The sequence below is a fragment of the Delphinus delphis genome, chromosome 10 (assembly GCF_949987515.2).
Source record: "Delphinus delphis chromosome 10, mDelDel1.2, whole genome shotgun sequence".
Taxonomy (NCBI): domain Eukaryota; kingdom Metazoa; phylum Chordata; class Mammalia; order Artiodactyla; family Delphinidae; genus Delphinus; species Delphinus delphis.
This window is the reverse complement of record NC_082692.2, coordinates 40,725,305-40,741,538: the sequence shown is the minus strand read 5'-3', so window position 1 is coordinate 40,741,538 and position 16,234 is coordinate 40,725,305. Positions and strand designations below refer to the sequence as shown.

At 55.9% G+C, this 16,234-nt stretch overlaps 2 protein-coding genes across 13 annotated transcripts in view; one reads left to right on the top strand and one right to left on the bottom strand.

Moving 5' to 3' along the window:
- Nucleotides 1–4: 4 nt before the first annotated feature.
- CUTA (cutA divalent cation tolerance homolog) lies at nt 5–1,592 on the bottom strand. 7 transcript variants are annotated; one of them, XM_060022014.1, is made up of 7 exons: nt 1,501–1,574; nt 1,281–1,417; nt 891–1,050; nt 672–731; nt 517–562; nt 344–393; nt 5–226 (listed from the first exon to the last, which is right to left on the bottom strand). In XM_060022014.1, exons 2-7 carry the CDS (start codon nt 1,405–1,407, stop codon nt 100–102), a joined length of 570 nt encoding a protein of 189 aa, XP_059877997.1. In that variant the 5' UTR covers nt 1,408–1,417; nt 1,501–1,574; the 3' UTR covers nt 5–99. The 7 variants fall into 7 exon arrangements, with proteins under 7 accessions (XP_059877997.1, XP_059877996.1, XP_059877999.1 ...); XM_060022013.1 differs by having other exon boundaries at nt 1,281–1,414; nt 1,501–1,548; XM_060022016.2 differs by having other exon boundaries at nt 891–1,099; nt 1,501–1,517.
- A 2,144-nt stretch (nt 1,593–3,736) lies between these two features.
- Nucleotides 3,737–16,234, top strand: part of SYNGAP1 (synaptic Ras GTPase activating protein 1) — a 31,526-nt gene continuing 19,028 nt past the window's right edge. For all 6 annotated transcript variants that reach the window (XR_009520833.1, XR_009520834.1, XM_060022008.1 and 3 more), the window contains exons 1-4: nt 3,737–3,811; nt 7,122–7,243; nt 9,352–9,457; nt 15,742–15,833. Coding sequence is in view for 4 of the 6 variants with exons in the window: in XM_060022008.1 (XP_059877991.1) it covers nt 3,745–3,811; nt 7,122–7,243; nt 9,352–9,457; nt 15,742–15,833 (387 nt within the window). In the remaining 2 variants the exon portion in view is untranslated. The remainder of the gene's footprint in view (nt 3,812–7,121; nt 7,244–9,351; nt 9,458–15,741; nt 15,834–16,234) is intronic.

Here is a 16,234-nt window from a genome sequence, read left to right as displayed (position 1 = left end):
AAAATGACAGAACTAAAGCTTTATTAAGGGTCCAGTCATCACCTGGAAGGCAGGGGGCATTGAAGTATATGAAGGGAACGTGGCAAAAACAAAGGCTCATCACGGTGGGGCTGTGCCGGACTCAGGAACTGACCCTGTAACCTGGCACACCCAATGCAGGTACGGGGAGTTCCCCTGTTCCACAGGCAATGCAATCACCTCGGCCACTTCGTAAGGGTGCACAGAACTGGGAAAAAGATGGGGGATCACTCAGAGATTTACCCGAAGGAGCCCACCCCCTTAGACTGCCCAGCAAGTCTCACCCCACAGGACACACCCTCACCTGTACCCATAAAGTTCTCACCGAACAAAATCTGTCAAAGCTGGAACCAAGGAACTTTGGGTTTTAATCATCTAAGGGGGGGAAGACAGTTGAATCAAAAGGTGAAATTGATTTCAGGATCTCAGACGAGGGACAGGGATCAAAGTAAGTGGTCAGGGAATTAAGTTTTTGTTGGGTGAGGGAACGTTTCTCACCATCAGCACTTCACTGTCCTCCTCAATCTTTCCTTTCCACTCATAGCTGAAAAGGTCAGGAAGAGAGCGTTGTGGCAGCAAAGATTTCCCCCAAGGAAAAAAGACTGCCAGTCAGACCCGAGAGGTAGGTTAACCCCCCAACTTCTATGACTCACATGGATGTAATCTGAGGAATGAGGTTGACGCAGGCTGCCAGGTGCTTCTCCACCACAGCCCTGAAGGTGAAAAGACAGCCCCATTTAGAAACCCCGTGACCCGGATTTTTGCACTGGCAGCCCAGAGACAGGCAGGAAGCAGCGGGAGGGCACTCTTCTCCCCCACCTCCAACTCTCCCTTCCTAAGCATCCTTCCTCGCTCCACACTGAGGTCCCCACCTGGCGATCTCCTTGGCGACCTTCTCGTTGGGGCAGGTGACAAAGGCTGCAGAGACCGAGCCGGCAGCGTAGGCGGAGCCCGAGGCCGGCGAGGGCTGGGACGGGGGGCTTCCTGAAGCCATGGACAGCAGGGCTCGGGGTAGCAACAGAAGGCGAGAGACTACAGGCAGCAGGGCCGGCATCCAAAGAAGCGACAGGAACAGAGCGGCCTGAGAGCAGGAAGTGAATTCTGTGTCTCCCCATAAATACCCCAGGAAATTGCACCCCGGGAACCCTTTGCTTGGATAGACACTCAGGCTCTGCCTTCCCTCTTCTGCACCCCAAAGGAAGAGGTCCCTGAAGCTGAGAGAGAAACTTGGAAAATTAAGACAAAGACTCGGTTTTCACTACCTCCTCCCGGGCCAACCTCTGGGATTTGGGATGCGGGTGGTGGTCGAAGCTTCGAGGACCGGAAGAGGCGGGGCCGGTCACTCACCCCTCCGCCGAGCAGGAATGCGGGAGCCCGCCCCCCCCTCATGCAGCCTCTGCTGGTAGAAGAGAGTTGAACATCAAAGGCCACACGTTACGCCGAGGAAGGGCCCCAAAGCTAGGAAGAGCGGCCTCTTCTTACCTGGGCAGCAGCCACGTGATAAGAAAACAGCGCTGACCACGTGACAGTAGAAGCCGGACCACCCTAACCCCCACAGCCAGCCAATCCTTGCCCTCACGTGGCCCAGTTTGTCCCGCCTCCCAGTGAGGGAGGGGCGAAGAGGGATCCAACCAATCAACAGCCGGGTCTGCAGCCGTGCACGGAAATGGGACACCCGTTTCCGTGTAAACCGGAAACGGCCTATTGCAGGCTGAGGAGAGCCGCAGCGGCGTTCCACTGTCACGTGAGGGGGCCGGTCCCCTCAGGCGGCGGTACCTCAATGAGCTACGCGAAGAGACCAATCGCGGGACAGCCTCGCAGGCCACGTGATGAGAGACCTGGCGCAAGGAAAGGGGGTTTGGAGACCCCGCAGAGTCGATGCGTCAGGTTGTGGAGTGGGGAGTCATCCTTAAACCCCAGAATGTGCTTAGTAACAGCCCCTACACTGTTCCCGAGGCCTTAAGGAGTGGGAGGGTCTTAGGAGATTGAACCTCAGGGGGTGGAGAGAACGCCCCCTGCCATTTTGGTTAGGAGTGACAGATGCCTGAATTGGGGATGCACAAGTATAACCTGAGGAACCAGCTGTCCCTGGGTAGGGGGGAGTGATTAGGCAGACACGGCATGGCAAGACCATGCCTAGGTGAGGTGCATTTTAAAAAGAGGACAGAGTGAGACCCTGTAAATGGGATAGAAGATGATTAAAATGGGGCTGAGGGCGCCCAGCACTCTTAACTGAAACCCCAAAGCTGGAGACAGACTGATGAATCGGTATGGGGTGTGGGGGAAGGGCTGCAGGTTGGGGATATGGAGAGGACACCAGGAAGTAGTGATGGTCCTTTTGTCCCTTATCCCCTTGCTGTTTCACTCTCCGGGACAGGTCTACCTCTCACTCTTGGGTCTCCTTCCCTTAACCCATCCCCCTAGGAGCCAGGACCTGTCCTACATAAACTCTCTGGGGCCCAAGCACATCCTGTGACCCAAAAATGGAGACAGGGGCCAATGAGAGGAGAAATAGGTGGGAGGAGGCAGGGAGAAAAACGCTCTTGCGTCACCCCCTACCCAGTATTCCCCCTTCCTCCTAGGTCTGGGGTCTCTGGTCTGCTCTGTGGGTATGACTGGGCATTTCCCAGGCTGAGTTCTTTCATACCTGCCTCTCTGGGGCTGGGGTCTCCTTGAGATCTCTGTCTTTGGGTTTGGAGTTTATCTCTGAGATCTCTGTGGGGTCTTTCAGTATTTGCATTGGCATCTTTCTCAGGACTGAGTTTCATTGTTTTTTGTTTAGGGGGTTTCTGGGTCCGCGATCACCCTCTCTCAGAGATCTTAGAAACTCTTCTTTATGAGTCTGGGGTCTCTTGAGTTCTGCATCTCCGGGCTAGCTGAGTGTCTCCTGGCCCCGCCCCCACTGCCCCCAGGGTCTGGAGTATCTGTCTCTCGAGTTGTCAGTCTCCGAGTCTGCAGTTTCTTTTCTCTGAGATCTAAGTCTGGGGTCTCATATCTCTCTCTGGGTCTGAGTTCTCAAAGACCTAATTCTAGGTCTGGGTTCTTTCTGAATCTGGGTCTCATCTATTTCTTTGAGTCTAGTTCTTAGGTCTCAGTCCCTGATCACGTCTGAGTCTTGAGTCTAAGGTATCTGTGGCTATGGAGAACCTTTTTGAGACAGAATGGTCAGGTTTTGACCTTTGACCCATCTCTCAGAGTGGGGGGCGGGGGGGTCTGGGGTCTTTTTTTCTGAGACTTGGGTCTCTTTTCCTCTAGACTTTGGGTTTGTGCCTCAGATTATCCCCCGCCCTCCCACCACCCCGGGTGGCAAGGTATCTTTCTCTGTGGGTCTGGGGTCTCCCCATCACAGGGTCTGGGGTCTGCATCTTTAGAACTGCTCCGTCTCTGGTGTGTTTTTGAGTCAGGGGTCTCTCCCTCTCTGGTTCTCACTGAGTAGGGGTGGGGGCTGCAGAGACTCTCTCCTCCTCCTCCTCCTCCTGCTCTTTCCTCTCGCGCTCGCTCCCCCGCCCCCCTCTCTCTCTCTCTCTCTCTCCCTGCTGCCGCTGCTGCCGTTGGCTCCTATTCTCCTCCTCCTCCTCCTCTCTCCTCCTCTCTGCTCCTCTCTGCTCCTCTCCGCTCCTCTCTCCTCCTCCTCCTCCACCTCCTCCTCCTTCTCCCCCTCTCTCTCCCCCTCTTTCTCTCCTCTCTTTCTCCCCCGGCCCCCCCGCCCCCTCCCCCCCAGGCCTGATGAGCAGGTCTCGCGCCTCCATCCATCGGGGGAGCATCCCCGCGATGTCCTATGCCCCCTTCAGAGGTACGGTGGTGAGGGGAGGGGGAGGGCCAGTTGGGGGGGGAGAAGGGGGGAGGGGCGGGGGGGCTGGGCAGAGCTGGGGCCAGGGAGGGGAGCAGCTGAAATAGAAGGGGAGAGGAGGACCGGGAAGGCGGGGATGGGAGCAATGGGGAAGGAGGGATTGGAGGTCAGAGAATAGGGGTAGATAGGGGCCGGAGGAGCCAAGAAACAGGCCTTGAAGGGGGGCTGAGGGGAAAATGATGAAGGGGAAAGAGATCGCCAGAAAGGGTGGGAAGATAGAAGGACAGGGTTGGGGGAAGAGCTGCAGAAATAATTTGGAGGTGGGAGCTGAGAGATGAGGAAAATATCAAGGAAATAGAAGGACAGAGTTTTAGGAGAGGGGCTAGGAGGGGAAAATGAAGAAAATGAAAACATAGGGGTGAAAAGAGAAGCCAAGAAGATGGGGGGAAGAATATGGTCGGGGGCTCAGAGTATGGTAGGGGGTAGAAAAAGACAGGAGATGGAGGGAGAGAAGAAGGGGCCAGATGGAGAGAGAGGGAGGCAGTGGGGGGAGGGGGGAAGAGGAATGGAGGGTCCAGATGGAGGGAAGAGAGGAGAAAGAGAATGGGGAATGGGTTGGGGGAGGAGAGACCAGGGCAGGGGGAGGGCCAAATTCAGTGTGTGTTTGTTGGGGGGGTGGAGGGGGCAATACAAGTAAGACTGAGTGATGGGAGTAGGGGGCGGGTTAGGACCCTGCCCCACACTCTGACCCTCATCAAGGCCCTTGACCATTGAAATGTAATCCCTGGGGTCTTATCCACTTCCTTCACTTCACCACTTTTATCCCCCTCCCCCACCTCCAATCCTTATTTCCATTCCCCCTCCCTCCTCTGGTGTCCATCACCTATATCTTTCCCCCCATATGGTGTCCGTTCCTTATATGAGTCCCCCTTTTGTCCTTCCCCTATATCAGTCCCTTCTCTGGTGTCCATTCTCTTCCTCACTTCTATCTGGTAGCTCCCTTATATCTCTACCACCTCTTTGCCCCCTCCTTCTTGACCCCCTTGTCCTAGTACCTATGAGGTCCACCTCATTTTCTCTGCCCCATGTCCATTTGAGCCCTTCTGGTATATTCCCTTGTCCCTAAAGATTTACCATCATTCCTGTCTCCTTTTCTCTTAGATCCATCCTTGTTATTTCTTCTCCACCCCATCCTCTCTTCCCCACCCCATTCCCCATCTTATCACCACTAGTCTGTGCCTACTCACTTTCCCCAGCTCTTATCACCCATTCCTCTTTTCTTGGCCCCTCTACTTCCTGGGGTGTTGGAGATTTGGGGAGCAAAGACACAGGTTTTGGTGGTTGGAACAGGACCTACAAGAGATCCCCATCTGAGCCTTGTGGAATTGCTCATCCTAGTAAATCTTTCCCCTTTCTCAACTGTGTTTCTCTGTCTCTTGCATCTGCTTCCCAGAATCATCCTTACTTAAGTCCAGACAATATTTGTGTGTGTATATTTCCAGAGTTGCTCCTAAGCTAAGTTCCCCATGTCCTTCCCCGCTCCCGGAAGGTGTCCCCTGAAGTCTTACCTGCCTCCCTGTGGCTGCAGCCTGAACCAGTCCCTCCCATGATGATGATATGTATCAACAGATGTCTCCTCTGGGGGTCCTCAGGGTCTGATTGCAGTGGACATGTTTCCTGCAGTGTCTGCAGTCCCAGAGCCTGGGTTTTGGTAATCTCTGTATCTAGAGGGTATTGGTTAGAATCTCTGAGGTGGCATTGAGATAGTGAGAGTTTCAAAGTATTGGGGTTTCTAGATACCTGTATTCTGGGGGTTCATCTCTGACTCTGACCTGCAGATTGGGTAAATTTGAAACATGTTTATAGACAGAAAGGGGTTAGATTTTTCAAAACTCCTATTCAGAGCTTTCAGTTGGAATGAAGTTCAAAGAACAGTTCTTTTCCTGCAATATACCCATGATTAATTATCCTGTAAAGGTAACAGGATTTTTCTTCCTCTAAACTCTGACTCTGATTCCTTAAGCCTATCTTCTATCACTTTGATGTCACCAATTTGATTTCTGTCTTCTATAGGGCCTGTCTCCTACGTCCCTGTGATGGTGTGTGGCATTGGGGTTTAAAGGGGAAGCAGTTTGCAAGGATGGGGGCATGGGAAGAAGAACAGCAAAGTTGGGGAAGAAGGACCCTGGGTGGGGGTGGGTCTCTGAGCAGGGGTGACCCTTAGTCTACTGTTCTTCTTTTTTAGAAGTTTTGTCCCCAACCCCAGCTTTAGTCTTGGGAGACCCGCTTTATGTCACATGCCTGGATCTTCCATTCTTCCCTCCCCTCTTTCTTCCTCAAGCTCCTCACCGAGCCTTGGGGAGGTTCCTGACTTGTAGAGTTGGCTCCCATCCTGTCTGTGTAGACGCGATAGGACGGGGAGGGGGTGGTGTAGGGGGCAGTATTGAATCTTCCTCCGACCTCCGGGCATGGAGTAGGGGAAGACATCAATTCAGTATTCATTCAAACAGCATATTTCCTACCTCCTCACTCCCCATCCCCTCCACAGCCAGATGCCTACAAAGACCCACTCTCCCCGCCACCACTAGCAGAACCAGATCTAGCAGAACCAGATCTTTCCCCAAAGGACGAGCAGGGTTGGGCTAGGGGAGGAGGGAGTGGAGGAAAGAGGAGTGGCAGGAGGGGAGGCCCTCTCATGACTCTGACTCTGGGAACAGGTAAGTTCCCTCACTCCCTCTCTTTTCCAGATGTTTAGCTCTTAGAGTCTCATGACCCAAATGTCCCTGTATCCCCATCTTTCTTTCCCACAGCTCTGTAGTCTTCCTCTTACTCTCTTGCAGATGGGTGGTGCCACGTCCAAATCCTTGTCTTCTGCAGCTATCTGGATGACCTCCCTCTTCCCAGACACTTGCCACCAACCTCCCTGTGTTTTTCTTCTGCCAGTTTTGCTGCACCCTCCACCTTTTTATTTTTCTGAAGTGGTTGGAGAGCTCCTTCACCTTTCTCTGCCTCAACTTGTACCTTCTCTGTCATGATATAATTCCCCTCTCTGAACCACTCCTCTGTATTTCTTCTGCCAAGTCTCCAGAGTCCCCTGTGATGTGATTCCCCTCACCTCTTTTTCCCCAGATAGAGCAGCTTATCTTCTGTTCCTGTAAAGTTACTGGGGGCCTCACCCCCATCTGTGATCTCCTCAAGGTGGGTGGGTTCCCCTTCTGCCCCTTTATGGACTCTCTTCTTGCCATTTTAGACACCTCTGTCTCCCAGATACATAGAGCCTCCCTTACCGTTTCTGTGTGTCTCTGCCCCCTAGATGTACGGGGACCCCCTATGCACCGAACCCAATACGTTCATTCCCCATATGATCGTCCTGGTTGGAACCCTCGGTTCTGCATCATCTCGGGGAACCAGCTTCTCATGCTGGATGAGGACGAGGTGAGCAGGGTGGGAAGGCTGGGAAAAGACCTCTGGGTAGTGTGGGAAAATGTGGAGAGAAGGCTGGGGAGAATCCTCATTAGCGAAGGGACGCGAGACACAAAGAAGGCAAAGAGAAACACTGGCAAGTGGTGGGAGGAGGGTGGCCACTGAGATTGGGGTTGGGATGTCAGAAGGGGCAGGTGTTCTCTCCCCTTGGCCAGGGGGTCTTTGAGGGCCATGTACAGTGATGGGGAGGAGATATGGTTCTAAAGATTTGTGGGTGCCTCCTGTTTTCGCCCTGCTCATATTGTGGGATAGGTTAGGCTAGGGAAGGGAAACTAAGGGGCTTGGAGGAGGGGTAAAGACATGGGGATCACTTTGGAGGGATTGTCTCCAAAGCAATCGTCAGGACCCTCTCCTCTCCCCCCACTCAGTAAGCCCCATCACTGTCCACTCCCTGTCCTTTCCCTGGCATGGGGCAGAGTACAGGACTCAGAGAGTGGGGTCTCTGAGTGGGGAAACTGGGAAGGGGCTGCAGGGTACCAGGAAAGATAACAGAGGTCAGTAGGTCTGGGTGTGGTTGGCAGTGAAGATGGAGAAGGCTGAGATCAGGGTTTAGAGAGACACTGGGAGGGCTTTCGCCAGGGACATGGGGAAGGAATATAAGGGAAGAGATGCCTGGGGGTGAGGGGAACTGGGAGTATGGGAAGTTGTCTAAAGGAGTAAGAGTGGGATAGGGGCAGGGACTAGCCAGAGTGAAAGACGTGAAATGAACAGAGCATCCTTGTGGGAGGTGGCGGCGATGCAGGGTGATTAGAGTGTGGGTTCTGACTTTGGAGCTGGGTCAGCAGTGGAGGATCCATCAGAGGAAACAAGATGTGAATATGAAGGGTGGACGCCCAGAGGCGTGATTGGGAGTGGGGGTGATTTGGGGATCAGCTTTAGAGAGTGATAGGGCAGCCTGCAAGACCAGAGGGGTGGTGAGAGATGCGCCTCGAAAGCTGTCAGGGAGGGTGTAGCGAGGCAGGGTTAGAACTGGAGTTGAGGTTAACCAGGGTTTCAAGGGATCTGGGGGGCAAGTGAGTGTGGAGAGATGGCTGGGTAGAGAGCTTCCAAGGCACAGAGTCAAGTCCAAGTGTCCAGGGGAGGACACGGTGACTCAAGGGAGAGGTGGTTTGGGGAGTCAAGTTTTAGGCACTGGGGGGCATTTGAGTGATTCATTAGTGGTCACCGGTCTTGACCAAGGGTTTGAGGTCTGTAGGATGAATTGGGGAAACTGGAGACTGTGTGAGGATGAAGAGGGAGGACAGTGGGTGGGGGGATGAACGAATGACAGAGCTGGGGACAGACAGGTCCAGGGGACCAGTAGCCAGAGACTGAAATAGGAAGGGTGCGGAGGGAGGGAGTGGGAAATGACAGAGTATAGGACCACAGGGAGCTGGAATTGGCTGAGTTGTGGAGCCCAGGCTGGGGACTAGTGGGGTGGGTGGTTCTTGGAGGGGTGGAGGTTAGGAAGGAGGTGGCAAGGGCGAGTTGGGGATGAGGCTTAGGGAGAGGTGATGGCTAAAGGGAAGTGAGAGGGGCGATGGAAGGAGATGAAGGGTGGGGGGAGGTGACCAAGCCCTCTGGGGGGTGGGGAGGTTGGGTCCCATTCTGGCCGCAAGCCTGGCCGTGGGAGGGAGACAAGCTGTGGATCCTGATTATAAATGCAGCTTCTGCTACCCCCGTGACAGCCACGGAGGGAGGGAAGGGGGTGAGGGAGGTGGGAGGTTGGGAGGAAAACAGGGAGAATGGAGGAACTGAAGGTCAAGGGGAAAGTGGATTCAGGGAGCAGCGAAGGCCAGAGGGGTTGTGGGAATTCCCTGGAGGGTGTTTCAAAAGAAATGGTGGAAGAAAAGAGGAGGGTGGGACGGAAGGGAATGAAGGAGACAGACTCGGAGGGAGAAGGGAACAAGAAATAGAGAAATCCACTCACCCCGAGACACTTAAAAGAGTATAGAGGGGCGGGGGCAGAAGGTGGTCAGGCCTGGTGGAAAGGCAGGCTCATCCTTCCTTGGTGGGGGAGGGAAAGAGGAGGGACGGCCTGGGCCAGCGAGGTCTGACACCCCCCCCCCCGCATCCCCTAGATACACCCCCTTCTGATCCGGGACCGGAGGAGCGAGTCCAGTCGCAACAAACTGCTGAGACGCACAGTCTCCGTGCCGGTGGAGGGGCGGCCCCACGGCGAGCATGGTACGGCGGCCGAGCAGGCTCGAGCAGGCTCTCGTGCCCCGGACAGTCGCGGGGAGAGGGCTGAAGGTGGACAGGGTTGCATGGGAGGGGGAGTCCGGGAACCGAGGAGCTGTCAGGGGCCGGGAGGAGGCGGAGACAAAGTCTCGAATTCTGCGAGTGGGAACCTGGGCGGAGCAGGCGCCCTCCTCTGGGATCTGAGCGGGACGGAGGCTGTGGGTGAGAGGCCCCAGCGGTCCTTGCTGTTTCGCTCCCTTTTTCCTCTCCAGCAGCGAAGTTTGACTCTTTCCCCGGTGCTTGCAAAAATAGTCTCCTTAGATCTTTAGCTTCCTGTCCGAGTGTAGTTGCCCGTGCCCCTCCCAGCCCCAGGTCTGGGATCTTGGAAAGAATGACCTAGTTCCTGCCCTGCCCCCAGACCTCAGCCCCACCCCCACGCTCCTGATTCTTCTTCCAGACCTTATGGCCTGTGGACCCTCCCTATTTTCTTTACCCTTTTCCCCTCTTCTTATCAGCTCTTTCTGTTTTCTGCAATTCTATCACCTTCTTTCTCTTTCCTCCCCGATTTCTTTATTTTCTCTATCCCTCTTGATTCCTCTGCCTCTCCCCTCTGCTCCCGGTGGATCTCCATCAGACCCCCATCTCATCTCCTTTCTGCCTGTCTGTGGAGCTATGTGCTCAGTCTGTCTCTCCAACTCTCCCTCTCTCCATCTGTCTCTTCCCCTCCCTCCCTCTTTCTGCCCCCCCTCCACCCCCCTCTTTAGTCATTTAAAAAAAGATTTTTGTCTTCCTGAGAAGTTCGCTTAAAAGGTTTCCATGGGAACAGTGAGGGGAGATGAAGGCAGAGAACAGAGATCTGCAGCCAAGGTGCAGAGAGACGCCCTCAGCCCCCCGGAAACCCCCTTGTTACTGCCCCCTACCACTCTGTTCCCCTTCCAGGACCAAGGGTCCAGGTCCTTCATCCCCTCAACCCCTTGTGACCCCTTTCTTCCACCAGCTACCCCTCCCCTCAGGGATCCAGGCTTCCAGTTTCTCTTCCTTGGAGAGAGCCAGTGGCCTGTCTCCATCCCTTGGCTCCCTTCAGCCCTCTTCTCATAGGCCCAGGCCTTACTGCCCTTGGGGGCCAGCTCTGGGACCCTGGGTGGATGGGTGGCCAGGGGTGTGTGTCATTGTCATGGAAACTTCTGACCATGGGGGTGTGTGGGTAGCACATCTCTGTGAGGCAAAGCCAGGTGGTGGTGGTGGAGTGTGTACAGAGAATGTGTGTGATGTCTGTCACATCTGTGTGTGTGAGAGAGACAGAGAGAGAGGGAGTCAGTCATGTCCATGTCTGGGAAAGGTTTGTGTACATGTGTGCATACCTGTGTGTCGAGGCCAGAATGGTCACATGCTTGTGGAGCATGTTTATCATATATCCGGTGGTTGGCGTCTCAGCCCACATATTCGCCTTCTTTCTCCTTACCCTCAGTCCTCAGGGTCTGGGGTCTCTGGTGTGGGTCTCCTGTGTGTTTAGGGGGAGGGCACCCATGTGTGTTTGGAGTTGGAGGACGGTATGTGGAGGTGTTTGTGTTGGAGGTTCAATAGGGGTCGGGAGGGGGTCCAGGGGTATATATATTTAGGGGGAGGGTTTAGCGAAAGAGTTGATAGCTGGTGAACGTTTGGGGTTCTCAGGTGGACGTGGAATGTGTAAAGGGCATGGAGGATGTGCTGCAGGGAACATAGGAGTCTTTGGGGCCCTGGGGACCTGGGTCTGAGAAGGTCTGTGCAAAGGCTGTGGACTCTCGAGCCCAGGAGAGGTCGCCGGACCTTTGAGGGGCATTGGCATCCAGGGCTCCTCCTCTGCTGGGTGGAGCCGCAGCCCCTCGTTCCCTCCGAGGTTTTGATGGGGGGTCCTGCTCAGGAGGATGGTGGGAGGCCCGGTTGGTTTTGGGGGTCCCCTCGTCCCCCTCCCGTGTCTCTATTGCGCTGTCTCCGGGCGACGGGGCTCGTGACAGAGGCGGCCACGGCAGCAGCGGTCGCCTAGCAACGGCGGCGGGGCCCGGGCAACGGCGGCAGCGGCGGGAGCGGCGGCGGAGGGAGCCGTTCCCGCGGCCGTCACCGCTCGGCTGTCCCGGCCGTCCCGGGCCCCGCCGCCGCCCCCACCGCGCCGGGCGGCGCGAGCCGGGCCGCGCCGCCCCCTCTACCGCTGCACCCCGCCCCTCCCCCGCGCAGGGGCGGGGCCCCTCCCCCACCGGGGACATCCCCCCCGACCCCTCCTGGGGGCGGTGCGAGGTAAGGGCGGGGCCGGGCGGACGAGGAGCGCGCGCGTGGGGGGGCGCCGCGCTCTTGGGGGCGGGGGCGCGTGTGTGCGTGGGCGCCGGGAGGGGGGTGGGGAGGCCGCGGCGGCGGCGGCGGCGGCGGCGGCAGCTGCTCCCTCCGCATGTTCTCGCTGCATCTTCCGAGTGGGGGGAGTTATGGTAACTGGAGGGGGACAGCGGAGGTCGGGGGGTCGGGGACAGGCCTCGTGGGGGCAGGGTCTCGAGCGCGCGGGGGCGGCCGGTGTGGGGTGGTCTTGGAGACCCTTGGTGGAGGTGGCAGCCCGGGTGTCCGCGTGTGTGTCGCTGTCCAAGCTCGTGTCCCCTGTGTGTCGGTGCCATGTGCACACGGGGGCCCAGTTCCTCGTGCACACATGTGCAGCCAGCGGTTTTCAAGTCTGTCCTGTCGTATCTTGCCTCTGCCGGCTTCCTGCCTAGGGGGCTGCTGGGCTGACCACTGGCTTGTGGGGCAGCTTTTGGCCTTACTGGTACCTGTCACCTCTGACCCTGAGAATGCATGTTCCTTGCTGGGGCTCACCTCCTATCAGTCTCCTGTGTGTGGGGATGTGTGGCTGCATGAGAAGGATTTTCTGTGTCCCTGGTGGCAAGTGTGTGTCTTTGCATGTGTGTTCCATCATTGGCCTGGGTATCTGTGTCAATCCCAGCATGGGTGTCCAGGGCGTGTCTGGATGTGGGTGGTGTGCAAGTGGGGGGAGAGAGTAAGTGTGTGAGCGTGTTCCTTGGAATCCTACCATGTATGAAACACCTTTGGGCTAGCAGGTGTGAGCCCCTGCTCGGTTAGGGAGTGGGGACAGAAAAGCTGAAAAGGGAAAGAGCGGGGTAAAGAGGAAAAGTGGGGAGTTGGGGGAGAGGAGGAATGAGAGAGGCTTGCAGAGGAGAGAGAGCTCAGGAGAGAGAATAGCTGGAGAATAGCTGGGAAGGTGGGAGATAGTGGAGCCAGATTTAGAAGAGAGAGAAGAGGTTTTAAGATGGGGAACTGGTTGGAGACAGCGGAGAAGGGGCCTGGAAGCTGGGGAGGCAGCTTGTGGGGCAGAGAGAGTCAGGCCTTCGGTAAAGTGATCTCAGAGGAGAAAGGGCAAGATGGGGTTGGGATTTGTGTAGGCCGTGTAGGATCAGGCTTGGTTGGATCAGGGGAGGCCATCATAGAGGCTGGCTCACAGTGAGGCCTGGCATGGCAGGAACTGCTGTTAGAGGTTCCTGTTTCCAGCACAGAGTTTGCCCCTCATTTCTCTGCTCTCTGTCCAACTCTGTTCCTCCACCTGCTTTGGCAGCCTCCCTTTGTGGCTCCCCTTGAGAGCTGCCAGCTGGGTGTGACAGGGAAGAAAGGCCAAAGGGAAGGTTAGGGATTTGGGGGATTGGAGGGCAAGGGGAGATTCTGTGGGTGATGGCAAGATTAGAGAGATTGGAGAGGCGGGAGTCTAAGCCCTCGCTGTGTGTGTGTGTGTGTGTGTGTGTGTGTGTGTGTGTGTGAGTCCAATTGTGTGTGTATACAGGGTGTGTACATGTGTGGGTGTGTGCACAATGCCTGTGTTACGGGTCTGTGTAGGTGGCTGTTATGCGTGTGCATGCGTGTATACATCGTGCAGGGATGGGACATGGAGACCCAGGATCGTGGTGTATGCTTATCAGGTTTGCTCTGTGTGTGGACATGGGCGTGTGCCTGTTTTCTGCACATGTCACTGCATGCAGCACTAATAACAGGATGTCCTGTGATTCTGTCACTCCGCCCCTTTTCCCTCTGTGTTTCTGCTCTGTTTTTCACTGTGGCAGTGAGGGTCTTTGTAAGTGTATGTGTATGTGGCCTCCGTGTACCTCTGACTTATATGGGAGTTCTTGGATCTTAGTGCTTGGTTGTACGTATAACGTTATATTACTTCAAGAACCAAGCAAACCAATTAGCAAATCCGTTCTCCTTCTGTTAATTCTTTAGTTCCAAAATGTAATTTTAGTGGATTTGAAGTTAGACTTTCTGCCTTTATTACAGGAGCTTGCCAATGGAAATAGTGGCTGAGCTACATTCCATGGCATGAGACAGGCAGCTAGACCTGAGAAAGGCAAAGACTAGGAAGGAGATATTCTGAACCCTTAGATGCATTGTTGAGTGTGTTACAGAAGGGTAATTAACACGTTTGCTCCTTGGTCTGTCTGTATTCTGGTAGCAACCACGGATTCATGTGTTGGAGTCAGGGAAAGGCTGGGGGAGAAGAAGGGGTTGTCCTGAGACAGTGGTTGTGGTTGTACTTCTCATGTGAATGAAGGATGTTTGTGCTTTGGGGATACAGGGATACCTTGATGTGGTCAGGATCATGGTATACTCAAACATGTGTTTTAGAGGTTAAAGTGGCTCCCCCTGTGTGGGGGCCCTGTGTGTGTCTCTGGGTTAAATGTCCCCTTCTGTAACGTGCTGCCCACATGACTGCCCGAGGGACTCGGGCCCCACATCCACACTAGCAGCTCTCATGTGAGTGTCTGGGTCCAAGTATGTACTCCCCTGTTGCAGTGCTCACATATGTCTAAGCATGTATACTGTGGGGTATCTGGGCCCCAGGGTCTCAGAATGTGGACCCGTGGCACCCCCCCCCCATTCTCACAGTTGCCTGTATGTCTCATAAGCACCTAGATCCCTTTTTTATTTTTTGTATCATGGGTCTTATGTGCACGTACCCCCCACAGCTCGGTGTATGTTTTTGTGCTTTACACATGTGTTCCTGAGGGACTAACAAGGGTTCCTGTGTCATGGGAGCCACATTTTTGTGTGCACATCTCCTAACACCCAGGTTTTAAAGGCCTAGGGAAGCTGGAGACTGATTCTAGGGCAATTTGCAGGCGATTTGCAATTCAGGAAGCCGACAGTGAACGTGTAGCTGTGGCCCTCCCTTGTTTTGGAAACTAGAGGGTTAACAGGCAGCTCTTCCGGTCCACCCCCCCCAGCATGTAGCTTCTTGTTGCCATGGAGATAGTAGCCCCGCCCCTGATGCAGCACCTGCCCCCCCATTGGCTGCAGTGGTGACTGTGGGGCTGAGGGGGGAGCCCAGGCCTGGGCAGCCATTCTGGAGCTGGAGCCCGAGCTTGGCATCCCCCCACTTTCATTCTCCTCTAGCCACTTGGCCCCTCTAAATTCCCTGGCAGCAGAGCCTCAGCTTCCCTCCTCCCAGCTGCCACCCTTCTTGACTCTGAGCAGTCTGAGCTTCATCGGCATTCATCTCCCCTCCTCCTCCTCTCCCTGCCCTCACTTGGGAGTACCCCGAGTCCCCATTGCCCATCTTCCCCACTCCCTGCCCGTTCCCCTGCATTCTTCTCTTTTCCCCTTTCCCCCTTCACTTCTGAGTCCCTGCCACTGCAGTGCACGTGGAACCAGCCCCTTCTCCCCTCCCCCCCATCCCTTCCTTGAATTTTCTGTCCCCAGGCTTTTTCCGCTTCCACTCCTCACAGGTCCCTTCCAAGACTTACCCCTCCAGTCCAGGGAGGGGGTCATGGGAGGTAGCTCTGGCCCTCCAGACAGAGAGGGGTTTCAGGAGTAGGGGCCAGGTGGAAGTTGTACCCAGCTGAGGGAGGAGGAAGGCCTGCCTCTGGTCAATGACCTTTAACCCGACTTTCCCCACCAGCTCGCCCCTTCCTGGGGGGGTGGGCACCAAGGACCTAGGTTCTGTGGATCTTCGGTGTCCTTTATTCCTGGAGTTTTACTGACCCTCTCAGCCATGCCCCTTTGCTGACTGCCAGGCCCAGCCCCAGTCATGGGCCTAAGGCCTCCCACCCCGTCCCCCTCCGGGGGCTCCGGCTCGGGTTCCTTGCCCCCTCCTTCCCGCCGCCAGCTTCTCAGCCGCCGCTGCTCTTCCTGCTGCTTTCCGGGGGGTAGGTGAGGCTGGAGCTAAGGGGCAGAGGGAGGTGGGCGAGTGTGCTGGGGCCAGGGGTGGAAACCTGGGCTAACGGCAACCCCCTCCCCAACTTCTGTTCCGGCCCTCTTCTCCCCTCCAGAATACCACTTGGGTCGCTCGAGGAGGAAGAGCGTCCCAGGGGGGAAGCAGTACAGCATGGAGGCCGCCCCCGCTGCACCCTTTCGGCCCTCGGTGAGTGAAGGCGCCTGCCAGATGTGGCTCAGCTGGGTCCCCTCCCCTCCAGCCCCAGCGGGAGCCTGAGGATTATGAGAAAGGAGGAAGGAGGGGAGAGAGAGAGTATGTGTGTGTGTGCCCCCACCTCTTTGGTTTCCCCCTTCTTGGCTCTGCCCCCCTGCTTCTCAGACCAGCCCTCCCGCCTTCTCCAGGCTGGTGTGTGTGTGTGTGTGTGTGTGTGTGTGTGTGTGTGTGTGTGTGTGTGTGTGTGTGTGTGTGTGTGTGTGTGTGTGTGTGTGTGTGTGTGTGTGTGTGTGTGTGTGTACACTCGCATCCATGAGAGCACAGGAAGACAAACTGGTAGCAGGGCTCCTATCCCCCTTTCCTAGCCTCTAGAGATTTCCCTTTTCCCCCCATCC

What these genes read in the sequence shown, in the direction of transcription:
- CUTA (XM_060022014.1), bottom strand. Translation starts at nt 1,407, where the DNA reads ATGAGGGGGGGGCGGGCTCCCGCATTCCTGCTCGGCGGAGGGGTGAGT. An exon ending in GTCGCCAAGGAGATCGCCAG is followed by an intron (nt 732 to 890) that starts GTGGGGACCTCA and finishes TTTCACCTTCAG; the next exon opens with GGCTGTGGTGGAGAAGCACC. An exon ending in AGGACAGTGAAGTGCTGATG is followed by an intron (nt 394 to 516) that starts GTGAGAAACGTT and finishes TCCCCCCCTTAG; the next exon opens with ATGATTAAAACCCAAAGTTC.